This window comes from Ceratotherium simum, chromosome 20 (genome assembly GCF_057802395.1).
Source record: "Ceratotherium simum simum isolate JZ-2026a chromosome 20, ASM5780239v1, whole genome shotgun sequence".
Lineage (NCBI taxonomy): Eukaryota > Metazoa > Chordata > Mammalia > Perissodactyla > Rhinocerotidae > Ceratotherium > Ceratotherium simum.
In genome coordinates this window covers 13,101,256-13,120,600 of record NC_141919.1, presented here as the reverse complement: position 1 = coordinate 13,120,600, position 19,345 = coordinate 13,101,256, and the positions used below count along the sequence as shown (strand labels likewise).

Here is a 19,345-nt window from a genome sequence, read left to right as displayed (position 1 = left end):
CAAAAAGATGATTATTAAGTTTTGAATATTCACATAAAAATTCTCGAGAAATTTCTTTCTCCCACAATTTCTTTCTCCCACAACAAAGACTGTCAGTATTGTCCTTTATTTCCTTCTTCCTGCCCTGTACATTCACTAGAGAAATACCCATCCAGCACATGCATGCCTGATGCTGGAGTACAGCCGTGAACAAGGTGGGCATAGTCTCAGCCCTCAGAGAACGTACATTTGAGGGTGGACAACGAGTAAGTACACGAGTATTTCAGAGACTGGCCAGTTATGAGAGAAACAGCCCGGGAAATATGATGACGAGGAACTGGAGGGTGGGCTGGGGGTACTTTTGATAAGGTGGTCAGGCAAGACGTGAGGACATGGATCTGAACTGCTGACCATGGATGGGGCAGAGCCAGCCTTGGGGAGGCTGGAGGGAGAGAATGCTGGGGAGAGAAGGAGTTGAGAAAGTCCTGGGACTGAAGAGGCAGTTTGGAGGTTGGGCAAGTCAGGGGCTGAGCCAAGTGGTGACCAAGGACCAGGTCAGGTAGGGTCTTGTGGGCCCGTTAGGAGTTTGGTCATTGTTCTAAATGTAATGGGAAGCTGTGAGAGGGCTTTAAGCAGGGCAGTTACAAGATCTACTTCATGTACGTTTTTAAAAGATGACTGTTGCTGCTGTTTGGAGACTGGATTCTAAGGGGGCAAAGTGAATGCAATGAGACCAGGTCCAGGAGTCCAGAAAAGACCATGGGAGCTTGGACTGGGCAGGAGGAGATAGAGAGAAGTACATGGACCGGAGCAAAGCTTTGAGATAGAACAGACTTGCTAAGAGACTGACTACGACAATGAGGAAAGAGAAACCTGCCGTGAAACCTTGCTGAATGGGGTGGGGGATAATTCATTAATAATGGCAATTAGTTTTCCGTCTCTAGAGGGGAAGACTTCAACTTTGGGACAGACCTCTCTTTGTTTAAGGAAAACGATCACAGTAGGTCCAGTATTTATAAACTCATTCTTTCACTCAACAAATCTTTCTTGTGAACTTACCCTGGACTAGGCACTGTTCTGGTATATTAGCAAACCAAGTGGAAAAAAAGCCCTGTCCTCATTCCACCACTCAGACAATACACATCATAAATGAACTAGCTATACAGCATATTAGAAGGTGATCCATGCTTTGGAAAAAAAAGAAATGCCCGTGGGGTAAGAGGAATCAGGAGCACCAGGTGTGGAGGGGGCGGTTTGATATTAAATAGTGCAATCAGGCCTCATTGAGCAGATGACATTTGTAAAATATAAAAAGACTCTATAGACACGTAGCAAACACCAGAAGGTGCCCTCCAGGAGGGCAGGGAGCATGCCTGCCTTCTTCATGGTGCATGATAGGAATGCAGTATTTGTTGAATGAATGAATGAGTCTGAATGCATTTGTTAGTGTTCTGGTTTGGGACTATAAATTGGTGTCTAAGTGTGAGCAGGAATTATGACCCCAAGGAGGCGGGCTTTTTTTTTTTTTTAGTGGGGGAAGCATTGTTATGCTTGGCTGTGTGTGAATGGAGATGGTTAATTGTTGCAGTGATGGGGAGCAGCTTTTATTTTCATTTGATGTTTCATACTGAGCATATTCCTGTGTCATTAAGAAGTCTTCGTAGGCATCACTTTTAATAGTGGTACAGTAGTTCACCATAGACATAACCCATCGTATATCAAACCTGTGTTTCCCAGTCACTGCCCTCCGGCCACACTGCCCACCTTGCTGGTGCTCCATTTCATTTCTGTGATTGCATGGCTTTCACCGATGGCAGCTCTGAATTTGAATTCTCGTTATTTTTTATTAATCTTTGCTGCCTTTCTGTACTAGACATAAGCCAAAAAATACATTAAATCACAATCACTGTTTATTTCTGCGGCAGTGTGTGGCCCTTTGGAGTTGGGACTTAGTTTGGGGTATGAGATGGAGAAGGGGCGGGAGCAGGAATTTCCGAGTCCTGCACTGGCTCCACCCCATGATCCCTGGCTTTGCTCTATCTTCGTCCTTTGTCTTAGTATTTGCTCTGGCTCCCTAAAGAAAAGGAAAGAACAAAACCACCACCGGATTATTAACACTACAAAAGTCATTCTAAATCTGAGACTTGATGGTTTCTATAACAGGCACACATAGACTTGGAACAGGTGATTAAACTGTTCATGCTTCCACGCGGAACCGTGGAGCAAGGTAGCTGATCCAAACATGCATATGTATATGACCAGGGCTAGCACCGCTCAGTGTGGTGAACAGTGTGTCTACACGTTCGAGAGATGGAGCCAAGAGTTTTGTTCCTTTTCTTAAAAAAAAAGTAGTAAAATAACTACATTCTCAGGTTTAAAAAAACGTGATGCTTCTTCCATATCACACTCTTTTTAGGACGTCAGGAGACAGAAGCAGCGTGTAGTCCCCTGTGCGATGTCGCCCACTGGTCCATAGAGAGCATTTCTCTTAAAATGACCCATTTAGAGATTTTACTTGTGCAAAGCTTGCAGTGAAATGCTCTCTGTACGATCATTTAAAAATGAAGCAAAAGAGGGGAGGGAGAGATGAACAGGCAGAGCACAGAAGAATTCTAGGGCAGTAAAACTACTCTCTATGATATTATGATAATGAATACATGTCATTATACATTTATCCAAACCCATAGAATATACAACACCAAAAGTGAACCCTAATGTAAACTATGGTCTTTGGGTGATAATGATGTGTCAGTATAGGTTCACCGATTGTAACAAATGTACCACTCGGGGCGGGGGGATGTTGACAATAGGGAAGGCTGTGCATGTATGGGGGCAGGGGAGGTAGATGGGAAATCTCTGTAACTTCCTCTCAATTTTGCTGTGAACCTAAAACTGCGATAAAAATAAAGTCTATTAAAAAAAGTTAAAAAAAATAAAGCAAAATTGATGAACCTTGAAGACATTGTGCTAAGTAAAATAAGCCATCACAAAAGGCCAAATTCCATGTGATTCCACTTATAGGAGGTACTTAGAGTAGTCAAATCTAGAGACAGAAAGCAGAGGTGGTTGCCAGGGGTTGGGGGAGGGAGGAATGGGGACTAGTCGTTTAATGGGTACAGACAGAGTTTCAGTCTGGGAAGACGAAAAAGTTCTGGGGATGGATGGTGGTGACGGTTGCACAACAATGCGAATGTACTTATGCCACTGAATTGCACACTTAAAAATGGTTAAAATGGCAAATTTTATGTTATATATATTTTATCACAATTTAAAAAAATGAAGCCAAGTAGGATGAGGAAATAAACTGAGGTGGTAAAGTGAGTAGGACGGATATCTTTTCCTGTCTCTTGGGGTCAGAACGAAGACTGAAACAGGATTATGACTTTTTGTTTCTTCTTGCTCATTACACTGTGATAACCCCTCACCCCATTCCTCACTTTCTCTGCGAATAATGAATGATAAGGGAAAAGGATCTTCAGCTCCAACTACAAAAATGGCAGCAGAAACAACCTCACCTCATTCCAAACAGGTCTCTTCCCTGCTCAGTCGCCTTCTCCTCTCATCCCCTCTAAACAGGACAGCCCACCTGACTGGAGACGGCAGCTGAGCCCAGCACCTGTCATACATAGTAAGGGCTCAATAAACAACACCTGTGAAAACGGACATTTACAAAACAGGCATTTCATAAAGGAGCTGCTTTTTGCCAGCCACATGAGAACTTACTAAGAGGGGAAGACTCTCCTGAAATGCAGGGCTTCCCCGGGCTGTCTTTATGCATCTGCACTGCAAAACAGGCAAGGGCGACAGGGTAATATTTTGAGATTAAATTCCATTTTCCCCAGCGTTTTCCTTTTTCCTGTTCCCTTATTCAAGCAGGTTGCAGAGTGTGTTCTTTGTTGAATGAGGGGATATACGTGTCAGGACACTAAAAACTGTCCTTAGGAGAGCTGGTGATGGGCAGGCTGAATCAGATCACAATATTGATCTGTACAGTGTTTTCTGAAATTAAAATGTGCAGACCTTTTAAATTGGAAAGCTTCATGGAAAAATCTGAGTTTCTGGTTTTTCTAAAAAACAGGAGATAGCTTGAGCGACATGGTTTACTCACCTGGCAACAACCAGCTGGATCTGAGCTGCAGCTGTTGCATTTGGAATGGTGTATTAATTAGGGTAATGTGAGCCACGGGAACAAAGAGCCCCTCAGACTTCAGTGACATAACACAAAAGAAGTCGATTTCTCCTTTATGTACAACGAGCCCAGAGCAGGTCATTCAGAGACCAGGGCTCCTTCCTTCCTGTGTCTCCACCATCCCCGAGGGCCTTGGAGTCTTGGATTTCAGCCTGTGGAATGGGAAAAAGGCAGCTGGGAAGCTCATCCTTTCTCAACCACCTTGGCCTGACAGGGACTCCTCTGCTCCATTCACTGGTGGGACCCAGTCACCTGACCTGAGTGCAAGGGGAGCTGGGAAATGGGGAGCCTGGCTGGGCAGCCACTTCCCGGCCGTGACTATTCCATGGAAGGGGAAGCACAAATGTGTGGTGGGCTTGTGCAAGTCCGCCACAAACGGCTGTGTGCACTCTAATTCACCACAGTCCCCACCTTGGTCTTTCTATTCTGGAGTGGCCCCTGGAGGCACTGGAGTTTGTGGCCCCGGCTTGTGGTGTTTGTGGACAGAGTGTGAGGACGAAACACGGAGAGAGATGGATTCTCCCTAGAATGAAAAAGAGATTCCCTTGGGCTGGGAGGAAGAGAGAGAGACAGGTCAGCGGGTCCCCAGGCAGAGGGTCTGTGTGTCTTACTTCCCTGTAATATCATCCGGGAAAACTGCTGGACCCTAGGAGGAAAGGCTGCATGGCTTGTCTTGGCAGATGGGATGATAGCCACTCACACTTCACCCAAATTGCCTGTGTGCCTTGTGTCACCCGGAAGTGGTAGAGAGCTGACTGACTGAAGCAGCATGGAAAGCTGCACAGTGGAGACAACTCAGCCAGGTTTCCTCAGGACCCAGGACCAGAGGGATGTGTGCTTCCCTCTCCATCACACACCACAGGACTGCATAAATCTCAGGTTAGGAACTGCAGGGAGGAAGGCTAACTCCCTGCTCCCGGAGTATGTTAGCTGCCAGGGGTCTACAACTAGGTCATTATATAAAATAACGGATATGTGACAATTCTTACACACATGAGTTTATGGACTGAGATTCATACCCTCTACTCAATTTTCCCATTTTCTAAATGAAGGTGCCGAGGAAGGCAGTGACCTTGTTCACTTCAGCTTTTTCTAGAAACTCTGCCCTCCAACTCCCAAACCCAAAGCAGTGCCTCTGCTCCCAGCCCCATCCTGCCCACATACTCATCACAAAAAGCAAACAAAAGCCAAAACCCTGTCAGTTTACAAGTCTTTTCAAACGGGGGTAGTTGACACTGTGGCTGGTTCACAGAAAGCCCCAGGATAGGCATTGGGTGTATTCCTGGTGCATCAATTTTGCTCATAGATTTGGGAAAATACTTTCATATTAGAAGAAACTAGGTTAAATTATGGAGTAGAATGCAGAATTCACATAAAAAAAATGATGAAATTCCAGACTTGAAAGAAACTTCTTTCTTGCAGGGAAGGGGGCCTCCCTGTTTCAGAACCCCATGTGGGTCTCCACTGGAATTCTTTGGAGAAGGGCACTTCTGTGGAAAAGTTCGAGCAGCGCCGGGCCTGGCCCTGCGCCTCCCCGCTGGCTTGGGCTCCGGCTCCCCAGGGGTATCGCGTTGCTGTTAATGTCGCCTCACGTTTCTAAACTCACAGCTTGTCAGCGCAGGCGCAACCTGAGAGCTAGGAGCAGGTTCCAGCTGGCTCTTTTCACAGGAGGAAATTGAGAATCAGCAACTTTAAAGGACTTGCCTGGGGGGCATCCTTGGCCGCCTTCATCCTTTAATCCTGCAGGAATTCTTGGCTCTGGCACACATGCAAAGAACCTCATCCCCCACCTACAAACCCAGGGTCCATTCTCCACTCTGCGGTTCCATTCTTGGGAGCCCTGCCCCTCCACTGGAGTATCTGGCGCCCGTGGGGGTGCTTAGAAAAGTTTGGTGAATTAATGACTGCTGGTTCAGAGCCCAGCCCAGGGGCTGGTGGAGGAGAGGTGGTTGGATGGTGGGGATAGGGATTTGATCCGACTCTCCCGGTGCGGCCAAGAGAGCGGAGCTGAGGTCAGGGTTGGAGGTCTGAACCTGATCAAGGGCGCAGAGGCACGAACGCAGGGGCAGCCTCTTCCCGCCACCCACGATTCTCGGGCGGGGGCGCAGTGGAGCCTGCTGGCTGGTGCAATCTCCCGCGCGCCTTGCACTGATCGAAAAGGGGGTTGAAACAGTAAACGCGAGGAGGAGCAACTGCTCCTGGGCTCGGCTGGGGAACACAACCAATGAGGATGCGAGCCCTGTCGCGCGAACCAATCAGCGCAGGGCCTGCGACAGCGCGGGCCAATGGGGTCTCCGGCTAGGCGCTGGAAGAAGGCAGAGGGGCCGCGCCGGCCGCAGACTGACATTCCCCACCGGATCGATCCTCTCGCGCTGACTCGCCGCCCGCGCCGCTGCACCATGGACGCTCCGAGGCAGGTGGTCAACTTCGGGCCCGGGCCCGCCAAGCTGCCGCGCTCGGTGAGTCCCCGCGAGCGCGCGCCGGGAGTGCAGTCCGGGCGGGAGCACGCGCGAGGGTGGCTGTGCATCCCTGAGCCGGGCGCTCGGATTCCCGCTCCTCGCCCGGAGTCTCCCGAACGCTCTGCACCGGCGTGCACGGCCAGGGCAGGATCTTTCGCAGGCGGGCTTCTGGAAGAATGCACTTTGGGAAGGAAGTGCGGCGAGGCATGCCTGTGCAGCTGCCCCGGGCGCCGACTGCCCCTGCGAGGCGTGCACGACTCGGCCCTCCGGGGCAGCGCACCTGCAGATCCTCTCCCCGGCCAGGGCGGGGGCGCGGCGGAAGAGCCAAGCTGTCATCTCTGTTTTGCTTCACCCGGCAGTGCTGCGAGCCGGGCAGTGTTGAGTGGATGCACGAATGGACTTTGTGAATGAATGGGGAATGGAGATTGCGTTAACTGGCAGGGGGACTGCAAACCGGGGGTCAGCGCACGGCCCCCCGTAAAGTGTTTGGTGTAGCCAGCACTTGGGAACGTTACTTTTCAGAAATGTAAATTTGAAAGCTTTCAGTCTAGCCTTTGCCTCCTAGGCCCACACAGAATGCACCCTTCCCTAAAGCCTTTTTCTCTGCTCTGTTGCACGCGTAGATTTTTTTTTTAAACCGTCTTGTCCTCTAAAGGCGTTCGAACCTTCCAAGTCTGGTAGGCTTTGGGCTGCTAGCCCAGTTCGCTTCACTTTGTTCTGGAGCAAATGGAATGATTGAATTCTCCCCCGGGCCACAACCAGACCTTTCAAGTGCAAGTGGAACTCTCTCTCTGCCTTCGCAGCCCCCAGCTGGCTTCCAGCTCCTTCCTCCCACACCCATCCCCCCCCTCCCCCCCCCGCCCATTCCCCACCCTCCAGCTCTGAAGGAGGCAGAGTCTTTGATGTGCCTTGAACATGTGTACAAGCTGCCGCCGCTGCTGTTATAATTCTCTTTTTCTAACCAGGATGACTGATGTATGTTGTAGCAACATGGCGCATAGCCAAGTGGTTTACAATTACCTATTGTTGAGCAGAGTAGAAATCTCCCTGGGACAGAGCCTCCTCTGTGTTGTGCTAAGAACAGAGAATCTTACAGTTTTAGAAGGGAAAGGACATCCTGCTTTTCTAGGGGCAGCGCTCACAGTAGCTGAGAGAACAGGGCTTCTTCTTTTCTCAGTTTATCGCAGTCCATTTTAGGCGAGATTCCCTGCTAGAGTTGTGCAGACCGCCTCACGGTTCCCCTCTCCGTGTTTTGGATTCCTGTGTAATTAGTTATGCATTTATTATAAAGGCAGTCGTCGTGCTTAATATAATTATATATTATTTATTTTCTTGGGAGGATTTTTCCCCTCACATACGCCCTCTAACCTGGGGGCATATGTAGCTTTTTATGACTTCTTGATTTAGTTGAATTCTCAGGATTATGATTCTCAGAATTTAGTTGAATTCTCTTTTTGACTGTAACCACAATGAAAAATATATTTTACAAAATGCCCAAGTAGGTGCATATGATTATAATTAAAACAAAAGCCGTATGAAATATTTAGCCTAATTTCCTACTATATACACACTTTTGTATTCTGTTCCACTCTAGTCTCTTCTGTTACCTTTACAAAATTAGTTGTGACCTACAAAAGCAATTGCATTTTGCAGTTTGGAAAAAATAAAACTCCACTGGATTAGAGGGGTGTGCTTTTTGGGTAGAAGTCTTTAAAACTCTTTGTAATGATTTTGGTTATAAACTTTTATAGATGTCTTTTTAGGGGATACTGTCTATAAGAAATACAGTCTTAAAGAGAAGTTACAGTCTTAAAGAGTTCAAAGATGATTCTATCACAGATGGGTGTTTCTGTTTACTAAAGGATTCACTCAAGTTTATTTGATTAGCTAGTGCTAATAAGCATCTGACAGTTTGCAAAACTATGGCAAATTCTTGAATCCCCTTATTAAAGGAGTCTTTTTTTTATGTATTTCTTTATTGTTCAAAAGTTGTTTTTTCAGACAAGGCTCAATCCAGTTAAGATTATGTTTTATGATGTCCTCTTTAGCCTGGATCTTTTAAGGAAGCCATCTCTGATGGCACGATGCTTCTGCAGAGGACTTATCTCATCTATTTTGTGTACCTTTTTAGAGCTTTTCTTTCACTTTGTGGCAATTCTCACATATGCAGAGGTAAAGAGGCGATAATATAACAAAATCCATGGACCCATCTGGGAGATTTAGCAGCTATGGACATTGTGCTGCTTTTGTTTCAGGACCCCCTCCCCCACACCCTCTTGCTCTCCTCCTACTTCTGGATTATTTTAAAGTCAATCCCAGATATCATGTCATTTCGTTCCAAAATACTTCAGCATGCATCTCTGATAAGGGCTTTCTATCTTTCTTCCTTAAAAAAAAATAAAGGATAGGTGTCTTTCTTTTTAGTTTGTGGTTATTTGCATTTTGCTTGCCTTTGGGAAAAAAACTGTGGGGCTTCTAAGCCAGATGTGTTTTGCAAGCCTAGGATGAGCCATGCCTCCTCCCTCCCTATCCCCTCCTCTCCTTCCCCTCCCTATCCCCACCCCTCCCCATCCCCTCCCCTCCTCTCCCCTCCCCATCCCCTCCCCTCCTCCCCTCCCTATCCCCTCCTCTCCCCTCCCCATCCCTTTCTCTCCCCTCCCCTCACCATCCCTCCCCTCCTCCCTCCCTATCCCCTCCTCTCCCCTCCCCATCCCTTTCTCTCCCCTCCCCTCACCATCCCCTCCCCTCCTCCCCTCCCTATCCCCTCCTCTCCCCTCCCCATCCCTTTCTCTCCCCTCACCATCCCCTCCCTCCTCCCCTCCCTATCCCCTCCTCTCCCCTCCCCATCCCTTTCTCTCCCCTCCCCTCACCATCCCCTCCCCTCCTCCCCTCCCTATCCCCTCCTCTCCCTCCCCATCCCTTTCTCTCCCCTCCCTCACCATCTCCTCCCCTCCTCCCCTCCCTATCCCCTCCTCTCCCTCACCATCTCCTCCCCTCCTCCCCTCCCTATCCCCTCCCCATCCCTTTCTCTCCCCTCCCCTCACCATCCCCTCCCCTCCTCCCCTTCTTATCCCCTCCTCTCCCCTCCCCATCCCCTCCCCTCCTCCCCTCCCTATCCCCTCCTCTCCCCTCCCCATCCCCTCCTCTCCCTCCCCATCCCCCTCCTCCCCATCTCCTCCCCTCCTCTCCCCTCCCTCCCTATCCGCTCCTCTCCCTCCCCATCCCCTCCCCTCCCCTCCCTCCCCATCCCCTCCTCTCCCTCCCCATCCCCTCCCTCCCCATCTCCTCCCCTCCTCTCCCCTCCCCATCCCTCCCCTCCTCCCCTCCTCTCCCCTCCCCATCCCCTCCTCTCTCCTCCCCATCCCCTCCCTCCCCATCTCCTCCCCTCCTCTCCCCTCCCTCCCTATCCGCTCCTCTCCCCTCCCCATCCCCTCCCTCCTCTCCCCTCCCCATCCCCTCCTCTCCCTCCCCATCCCCTCCTCCCCATCTCCTCCCCTCCTCTCCCCTCCCTCCCTATCCCCTCCTCTCCCCTCCCCATCCCCTCCCCTCCTCCTCTCCTCTCCTCCCCTCCCCTCCTCTCCCCTCCCCTCCCTATCCCCTCCCTAGGACATTTTCTAGGGAATCAGGTTTTTCCAAGAGGTTTTATCTTTTGACAGTTAAGAGTTGTCATCAGAAGAATTCTGTACTTGATCATTTTTTTAAAAATCTAAGTGAATTTTTATATCTATGTAAATTCATGCCTTTGGCAAAACCATATCCTGGCATCAACATGCTGGGTAATTTCACACTCAACCTGTGTGTAAGTTGCATCAGCTGGCTACATGGGAATGGTGGGAGGAAGGGAATTGGCTGTGAGCGGGGACAGAAGCTTCCCGACCTCACAGGCCTTGTGGGTGGACCGTGGACCCCCTTCCCTGCCCCTCCACCTCCCCAGCTTTGTATGTCCAGAGGGAGAGCTGTGTCCAGCATATTCAAATCATCTTATATTCTCTTATTTTTTTTCTAGGTATTGTTAGAGATACAAAAAGAATTATTAGACTACAAAGCAGTTGGGATTAGTGTTCTTGGTAAGATTTACTTTTGGATTCTGTGAATGTCCAGGTTTCAAAGGGAACTAATTTAAATGCATCAAGCCTAGAATTTCCAGTGGGTGTGCCTATAGGCCTTTGTCGATATACTTTTAAATTTTAAAATGTTAAAATTTTTAACATGTTTGACAGAAGCAATTTTGAAATCAACATAAGTGCTGGTAAGGGGTTCATACATCTCAGCTTACTTCATAATTGGTTTTTGCTCTTCATGGGATCTGAGATTAGATCCTGCACATTTGCATAATAGTGCCCCACACATTTATAATATTGTTTCACATTCATTTTATAATTTTTACTGTACTTAAAATGAACTTATTACAAGCTTTTTTTTTTTTTTTTTGCTGAGGAACATTTGCCCTGAGCTAACATCTGTTGCCAATCTTCCTCTTTTTGTATGTGATGCGCTGCCGCAGTATGGCCACTGATGGACAAGTGGTGTAGGTCCATGCTCGGGAACCGAACCTGGGCTGCTGAAGCGGAGCATGCCAAACTTAACCACTGGGCCACCAGGGCTGCCCTATTGCAAGTTTTAAAGTACACAAGCCCTTTATGAAGACCTTGCACATTAATAATTTCATTAAGTTTCTCTCCCCTTTTTATTATTGGGGAAGAGGACCATTGAGTTCTAAAATTTACCTTTTTAAATTTAATTTTCTTTTTCTATTTTGGTAGTTCCAAAGGCTGCATATTATTAAGAGACTGTAGGGTTACTGTATGCTCATTGCTGTTAAATATTGTTCCTGTGGGTTTGGGACACGTCTGTGAAATGAGAGTGCAGTATGGAATTTTGTGCTGTTGTCCTAAAGGGCAGCCTTTGCACACAGATTCGTTTGTGAGAGAGATGTGAGAAATCATAGAAACCTAAGGATGAATTAGTAAATGGCTCATTGGATGAATGTGCCACTTGAAAAATCATTCTGCTGTGAATATGAGGCTACAAAGTTTGCAGTTTAAAAATCAATTTGAGAGCCAGCCCTGATGGCCTAGTGGTTAAAGTTCAGCGCACTCCGCTTCAGTGGCCTGGGTTTGGTTCCTGGGTGCAGAACCATACAACCCATCTGTCAGTTGCCATGCTGTGGTGGTGGCACACGTAGAACTACTAGAAGGATTTACAACTAGAATATACAACTACGTACTGGTGTTTTGGGGAGGTAAAAAAAAAAAGATTGGCAACAGGTGTTAGCTTAAGGTGAATCTTTCCCAGTGGAAAAAAAATACCAATTTGAATTTTCCCTTAAACTAAGTGAGCCTTGGCCCATGATTTGAATGCAAAATAACTGAAATTTCTCTTTATTATTTTACTTACAAGTTTTGTGGTTACTTCTGTTCATTTGGTTTTGAACTGGTACTTTTGTTGTTTATCTTTGCTTCCACAGAAATGAGCCACAGATCAGCAGATTTCACTAAGATTATTAACAACACAGAGAATCTTGTGCGGGAATTGTTGTAAGTTTAAAATTTTAAATGCCAAATTGCGTTATTCTTGTTTGATAATCTGTATACCTAGGTGTCTATTACATTATTTAACCATACTCTGCTGTATGTTCAGAATATTCCATAATTAAAAATAATCTTAAGATTCTCCCAAATTCACTAATTTACTACATAATGCTTTTCACTTGTTTCCCATCTTGTGTTTGTGTGTTTTGATTTTTACTTTATGTGGTGTTTCCAAAGATTTTTCAGCACTGTGGGGGTTGAACTGGCTTGAAACAGATTTAAATGACAAAGAAATGGTCCTCTTTGTCAGCATAATTAATTATAATCTAGTTCACTGGTTCTTAAAGCATGGGCCTCATACCACCTGTCAGAATCACCTGGTCGTGGGGAAATATTAAAAAATTCAAGGGCTGAGCCCCATCCAGGCCTGCTGAATTAGAACCTCTGTAGAAACTTCATTTTTCACAGGCTCTGTGGGAAATTTTAAGAGTTCTGAACTCTGGGAACCACTGCTCAAATGAACTTGAACTCCCCTAGGTTATTTGCACTGCTTTTATTTCCCAGAGGAAACCTATTTTTAAATAAATTGCTGTTTAAAGGAGAGAGTGTATATATTGTATAAGTGTGTTCACATAAACATATGAATACGGTAAGCTGGAAAACAAAACACTTTTTTCTGCTCACAAAACTAGTGCATGTTTATGGTTGAAAGTTTAGAAAAAACTGAAACTCACAAATTAAACTGGAATTATCTATAACCCCATCAGTCAGGGGTAATCATTGTCAACATTTTAAGGTCCACTGTTGGATTATTTCATTAACAAAATTGGAATTTGGATTAGGGATTGAATTATGGATTGTTTCATAACTTTCCTTTTAAATTGCCTGGATAAAATGCTTCACATGGGGCAGGCTTGGTGATGTTTTTGTGAGGAGCATAAGAAGCCCGTTGCAATGTGAGTGTGCAGAACCAGTAATCATCTCCTTGGCCTCACATGCCAGGTCTGCCTGCTGGGTCCCATGTCATGTTCACAGAACAATCCTGTCCTCCTTTGGGGGGTGGTATTTGGACCATTGCCCAGGAGTTGTGGCATTTGACCCACCTGGCTGTGAGCCTCTTTGGACTGGACTTCAGTTCAATTTATGGGCCTATCCCTTCGTCTCCAAGTTCCTACCTTGTACCCCTGTACCCAGGCCTCTCTTGGGTGTCCTTCCATCCAGTTCTTGGCTTTGTTAACTGTGCTGCATCTGAATAACATAATCCAGGAACCCTGCCTTGGGCTCTGAGCTGCTAAGAACCTCATGGTTAGACCCTCCTAAGGCCTGTGCATGTGCTTTGCTATCCTCCTGAGCAGGGGTATAGGCAGGCATGGTTTAGAACCAGATATTTGCACACCACCCATTTCCCAAGACCCTCTCAAGGTGCTCTGCCCTTTGGTACTTAACTTATGCCTCTGTGCTGGAGCTTTGTCTGCCTGCCGTCTGCCTTCTATATACCTCTTCTCAAGCTTTGACCTTGCTCAAAGGCTTGGGTCCAGTTTCCATGGCTTACTCCCTCTGGAGCTGGCCTTACCCTACTGCCTGCAACCATTCCAACTATCATCTTAATTTTCCATGCTGGAGTCAAAAAATTTTGCTCTTAATCGCAATATATATCAGGTAGGTGATTACACGCTCAGGCCTAAAATATTATCCAAGATCCTTTTCCAGTGTCTACTTGGTTCATAGCGTGGACCAGCACATACGTACTTTTAGGACTTTTGGTTGCAAGTGACAGAAGCCCAACTCCTGGCTTAACCAAAAAAGGGAATGTGTTACCTCACGTAATGGAAAAGTGCAGGAGTGATTTAGGAGCTCAGGTGATGTCAAGAAGGCCTTTTTCTCCATCTCCTGGCTCTGCGTTTTCATGTGTTAGCTTCACCAGATGGCCATCAGTGTTTGCAGGATTAGCTCCTACAAGTTCATTCTTTCTCTCGATAGAAACAGCTTCTCTTTCCCAAAAGTTTGATCAGAAGTCTCAGAACCCAACCCCATTGGCCAGCTCGGGTCATGTGGTTGTCCCCTGGAGCTGGGGTTGCCACTGTTGAACCATGTGGCCTGAGAGTGGCAGAGGGATGATTCCCTAAAGGAACAGCAGGGAGTTCCTAGCTTTTGTCCAACAGTAACCATAGGCTTCCTCCGCAAGGCCCAATAAATGGTCGTCCAAGGAGGGAATAGATAAATGACTGGATTGGGAAGACAAAGTGGTAGTGGGACTTTTACCATATTTCTTGTAGTATATCCACCCAAGGCAAAGTGCTGGTAGAGCATCACTCATTCTCAGGCTTTGCCCATGTGAATCTGTATTTCCTGTCACCTGTGCTTCTGCCCAGAGCTGTTCCAGACAACTACAAAGTGATTTTTGTGCAAGGAGGTGGGTGTGGCCAGTTCAGTGGTGTCCCGTTAAACCTGATTGGCCTGAAAGCAGGAAGGTGTGCTGACTATGTGGTGACAGGAGCTTGGTCAGCTAAGGCTGCAGAAGAAGCCAAGAAGTTTGGGACTGTGAATATCGTCCACCCTAAACTTGGGAGTTATACGAGTAAGTGCGGGGTGCGGGGAGCCGAGCTGGCCAGTGAAATCCGGACTGGGGGGTGGTCCCTCAGATATCAGGTTTCCCCTGCCCAGGGCAATCTGCAGTTGTTAATTCTTTCCTCTCCTTGTCGGTAGTTAGTTTGACACCATTTAGATTAGATGGCTGTATTAGTTAAGACTACTAACTGGCTGCTGTAGAAAGAGTGTTCATAAGCTTACTTAGCTGAAAAGCCGGGGGGCCCGTTTGGCTTTAGGTATGGCTTGATCAAGGGCCCACAACAATGCCTCCAGGTCCTGGGGTCTCCCTGTCCCCTCCATGGTGGCTCCGCAGTCAGGAAAGCTGTCCCCTCTTTCTTGGAAGATGGCTGCAGCCGCTCCTGACCTTATGTTCTCCCAAGTTTCAATACCTTTGCTCCAGCATTCCCAATAACAGTCTCATCTCTCATGTGTCCCATTCCAGATCAGTCATGTGGCCGTGCCTGAGTCACATCCTACCTCTGGAGCTGCAGGTAGAACTGGCTCCACTGGAACTACATGGGCTGAGAATGGGGGAGGCTGGAGTCCCAGAGGAAACTCTGGGACCGTCAGTGGACATAGGATGACAAGAAAAAACCCAAATATCCACCACGCCATTCTTGAGGATTATTTGCCCCCAATAACAGTCAAGAGGGTGGGCTTGATCATCCCTTCAGGATGTTAGGATGTTGGTGGTGATATAATGCAGGATGGATAGGGTGCTTTCACTTGTGGGTGCTTTGGAATCAGTCTTTCTCTGCTAGGGGAGGGGTCCTTCCCGGATGACTCCCATCTCCATAAGGAAAGAGAGGAGTAAAAGTGCAGAGTCTCCAACTTGTCCTCTCTGATAGAAATTCCGGATCCCAGCACCTGGAACCTCAGCCCGGACGCCTCCTATGTGTATTACTGCGCCAACGAGACCGTGCACGGAGTGGAGTTTGGCTTTATACCTGATGTCAAGGGAGCGGTGCTGGTTTGTGACATGTCCTCAAACTTCCTCTCCAAGCCAGTGGATGTTTCCAAGGTAGAGTGTAAAAGATGCTGGGCGGGGGCGTTTCTTTAAGGGCATTTGAATATATACTAGAACTGGGAAGGGCTGTGAGAGTCTTGGGCCAGCAGAGACCCCCGAAGCCAGAGCAGCTCTCAGTGAGCAGGCTGCCTGTTGCTTGTTTATTATGGGTGTTAGAATGTTTTAGTCCTGACATTCCCAGCCCTGTGTCAGTGATTGGCTCACAGGCAGTATCACTGTCAGACTCAAGTCCTTGGGGAATTTATCTGCCTTTGAGAGTAGCTCTTAGAAAACTTTTGGTCAGTACATTGGAAGTGGCTTGCTGTCTTCAAGGGAAGATTCAGATTATCCAAGCTCAGGGGGCCTGTGAAGGAGCCCCACCGCCTTATACTCACCTCAATTCCAAGAGCATTGACAGGACGATAGCCTTTACGAGTGGCACACCAAGGTGGGCATGGGAGGAGTGCACCCAGGTGCATGCAACAAGAGGGTGTTCTAATACCTGTAAAGAATTTGAAACTAACTAAATAGTAGTCTGCCTTTTTAAAATGTGGTAAAATATACTTAACATAAAATTTACCATTTTAACAATTTTTAAGTGTGCAGTTCAGTGGCAATAAGGACATTTACGTTGTTGTACAATCATCACCACCATCCATCTCTAGAACTTTTTATCGTCTTGAAATGAAACTCTGTACCCATTAAATAATAACTCCCCAGCACTCCCTCCCTCCAGCCCCTGGCAACCACCATTCTTTCTGTCTCTGTGAATTTGACTACTCTAGGTTCCTCCTATAAATGGAATCCTGTAGTATTTGTCCTTTTGTGTCTAGCTTATTTCACTTAGCATAATGTCCTCAAGGTTCATCCATGTGGTAGCATGTGCCAGAATTTCCTTCCTTTTTAAAGCTGAATAACATTCCATTGTGTGGATATACCACATTTTGTTGATAGTCTGCTTTTTATTATCAGTCATCATGCACTGGCAGTTCTAAGCAATGTCAACTATAAAATACTCCTCTGTGCTGGGCCAGGCTGTCCCTGCTCTTTCCACTTGATTTTCCTCAGGGTTTCATGGGGAGACAGGGGAGAGGGTTCTACATCTTACTCTAAACTTTCCTGAAGTGGGGCCGGCCTGGTGGCGCAAGCGGTTAAATGCGCGCGCTCCGCTTTGGTGGCCCAGGGTTTGCAGGTTCGGATCCCGGGCGTGTACCGACACACCACTTGCCCAGCTATGGTGTGGCGGCGTCCCATATAAAGCAGAGGAAGATGGGCATGGATATTAGCCCAGGGCCAATCTTCCTCAGCAAAAAAAGAGGAGGATTGGCATTGGTTGTTAGCTCAGGGCTAGTCTTCCTCACCAAAAAAAAAAAAAAAAAAAATTCCTGAAGTACCTTTAAACATGTTTTCTAAAATTTCTTCTGTCTCAGGCAGCTTGTCTCATTATTTCTCAATATTTTCTAATTATCCCTTTATATAAATATAAATGGATTAAAGATTCTGTTTCTTTTGGTTACCAAGGACAGTTAGTAGCCCCCTTTTAAAGACTGACTTGCATATAAAGAGGAGGTATACAGAGTGAGTGTGAGTATGTATAAGGTCTTTACAGTGATGGGTGTGGGTTAGCCCCTTACCGGGGAGAAGGACCAGGCAGACGTGTAATCTGCAGGCCTCTGAACTGAGAGCATCGATTTGCTGTCCCAGATAGAGATGCCTTTAGAGAACAGAATGCGCTCTGAACAGAAGTAAAATAGTCACTTTCTCGTAAAAGTTGTGCTTTGGAAAGAGGTTAGGAAATTTGAATACATTTATGAAAAATGACCAAGTGCTTCTAAAACAGGTGTTATCTCTTTTTCAGTTTGGTGTGATTTTTGCTGGCGCGCAGAAGAACGTCGGCTCTGCGGGGGTCACGGTGGTGATCGTCCGCGATGACCTGCTGGGGTTCGCCCTCAGAGAGTGCCCCTCGATCCTGGACTACAAAGTGCAGGCCGGAAACAACTCCTTGTACAATACACCTTCGTGCTTCAGGTAACTCTGGGCCGCGGCCTGTAGACCAGTTGAGGGGGTCTCACCATTTCCCATCAAAGCAGAGGTAACTTTTTAAAGTAGAGCCGATTTCCATGAACTGGTGACCGAGTAGCCCAGATCCCCTATCAGGATTCTCTGTCCAGCTCGCCTCTCCTTCCTCACCTCTGTGCTGTTTGATCAGTTTTTGTTGCCCTTTCTCTTTGGGGTTTTTTTTTTTTTTTTTTGTGAGGAAGATCAACCCTGAGCTAACATCCATGCCAATCCTCCTCTTTTTGCTGAGGAAGATTGGCCCTGGGCTAACATCCGTGCCCATCTTCCTCTACTTTATATGGGACGCTGCCACAGCATGGCCTGACAAGCGGTGCATCCCTGTGCACTGGGGATCGGCCGGCCACCAGTGCTCCGCGAACTTAACCGCCATGCCACGGAGCAGGCCCCTGGGGGGTATTTTTGTTTGATCTTGTAGCCTTGGTGGTTCCCCATGAACTTGGAAGCTCTCCGCAGATGAGTCAATGCCTGCATCCCAAACAGCCAGTGCAGCTTGGAGAAGGACTTCCAAAGGCCGGGCCTCCTGTCTTTCTTTTCTTTCTCTGCTGGGCCTGCACGATGCTGGATGCCTGGCAGTGAGCGTACTGGCTTAGACCAAACACCTTGCTGGTTTTTCACCTGGTCTGCGGGGATCCTGTTAGCCTGGCTACCCGTTAGCTGGGTGAGAAAAGTGCATTACAGCACTTTCACGGAGAGTGAGGCTGCCCTCCCCACGATCTGTTCACTCCCAGACTCAGGTGTTTTGTGAAAATCTTTGTGACACAGGATTTAACAATTGCCTGGGAGATTTTATTGCTTACTGGCTGTGTGACCTTGGGCAAGTTGCTTAACCTATCTGTGTAGCAGTTTCCTCTAGGAGTGCTAATAGTACCCTTCTCATTGGGTTGCTGGGAGGATTAAATGAGTTGATGTATATATAATAATTATATATATTTATAAATATATGTATAATATAAAATTATATATTTATAAATAAAGTGCATGTAGTGAGTACTTGGCACTTGGTGATTTATAAATGTCAGCTGCTACATTATTATTGTTGTTTCTGTTGTTAGTTCCCAGAGGCTTGGCAGAGCAGGGAAGAGCCAGAGTTTGTGGATTTGTCTTTCCAGGGCGGCTCTGATGTAAAATAGTGATAGGTTATGTGTATGGCTCTATCTCCCAAGCACCCTTGGAGATAGGTATTATTATTTCTGTTTTGCAAGTGAGGAAGCTGAGGCCATACTTCTAGGAAGTGGCGTAGCTGGGATTTGAACCCAGGTCGCCTGGCTCCAGATCCTGGGTAGGTACACCCTGCACCTTAGCCCTCTTCACAAGCACAATTGCCAGTGCGGGTTTGTTGGTGTTTGAAGAATTCCATCTGGGGAGAATAGATGGCTATTAGAATCCAGCTCTATGGGATTTTTCCGTGATGGGTGGAAGTTCTCTTAAAGGAGCGTATGAAAGGGGGCTCCCGCTAGTGCAGGCAGTGGTTCCGTCTGGGTTGGGACTTTGTCAGAGGGCTCCCCGTTAGGTG

General features: G+C 47.1%; 1 protein-coding gene across 1 annotated transcript in view; it reads left to right on the top strand.

Annotated features, from left to right (window-relative positions):
* Nucleotides 1-6,438: 6,438 nt before the first annotated feature.
* Nucleotides 6,439-19,345, top strand: part of PSAT1 (phosphoserine aminotransferase 1) — a 31,911-nt gene continuing 19,004 nt past the window's right edge. The window contains exons 1-6 of the mRNA XM_004439621.3: nt 6,439-6,627; nt 10,634-10,694; nt 12,095-12,164; nt 14,531-14,736; nt 15,596-15,768; nt 17,612-17,781. Coding sequence (XP_004439678.2) covers nt 6,454-6,627; nt 10,634-10,694; nt 12,095-12,164; nt 14,531-14,736; nt 15,596-15,768; nt 17,612-17,781 — 854 coding nt within the window. The 5' untranslated portion in view covers nt 6,439-6,453. The remainder of the gene's footprint in view (nt 6,628-10,633; nt 10,695-12,094; nt 12,165-14,530; nt 14,737-15,595; nt 15,769-17,611; nt 17,782-19,345) is intronic.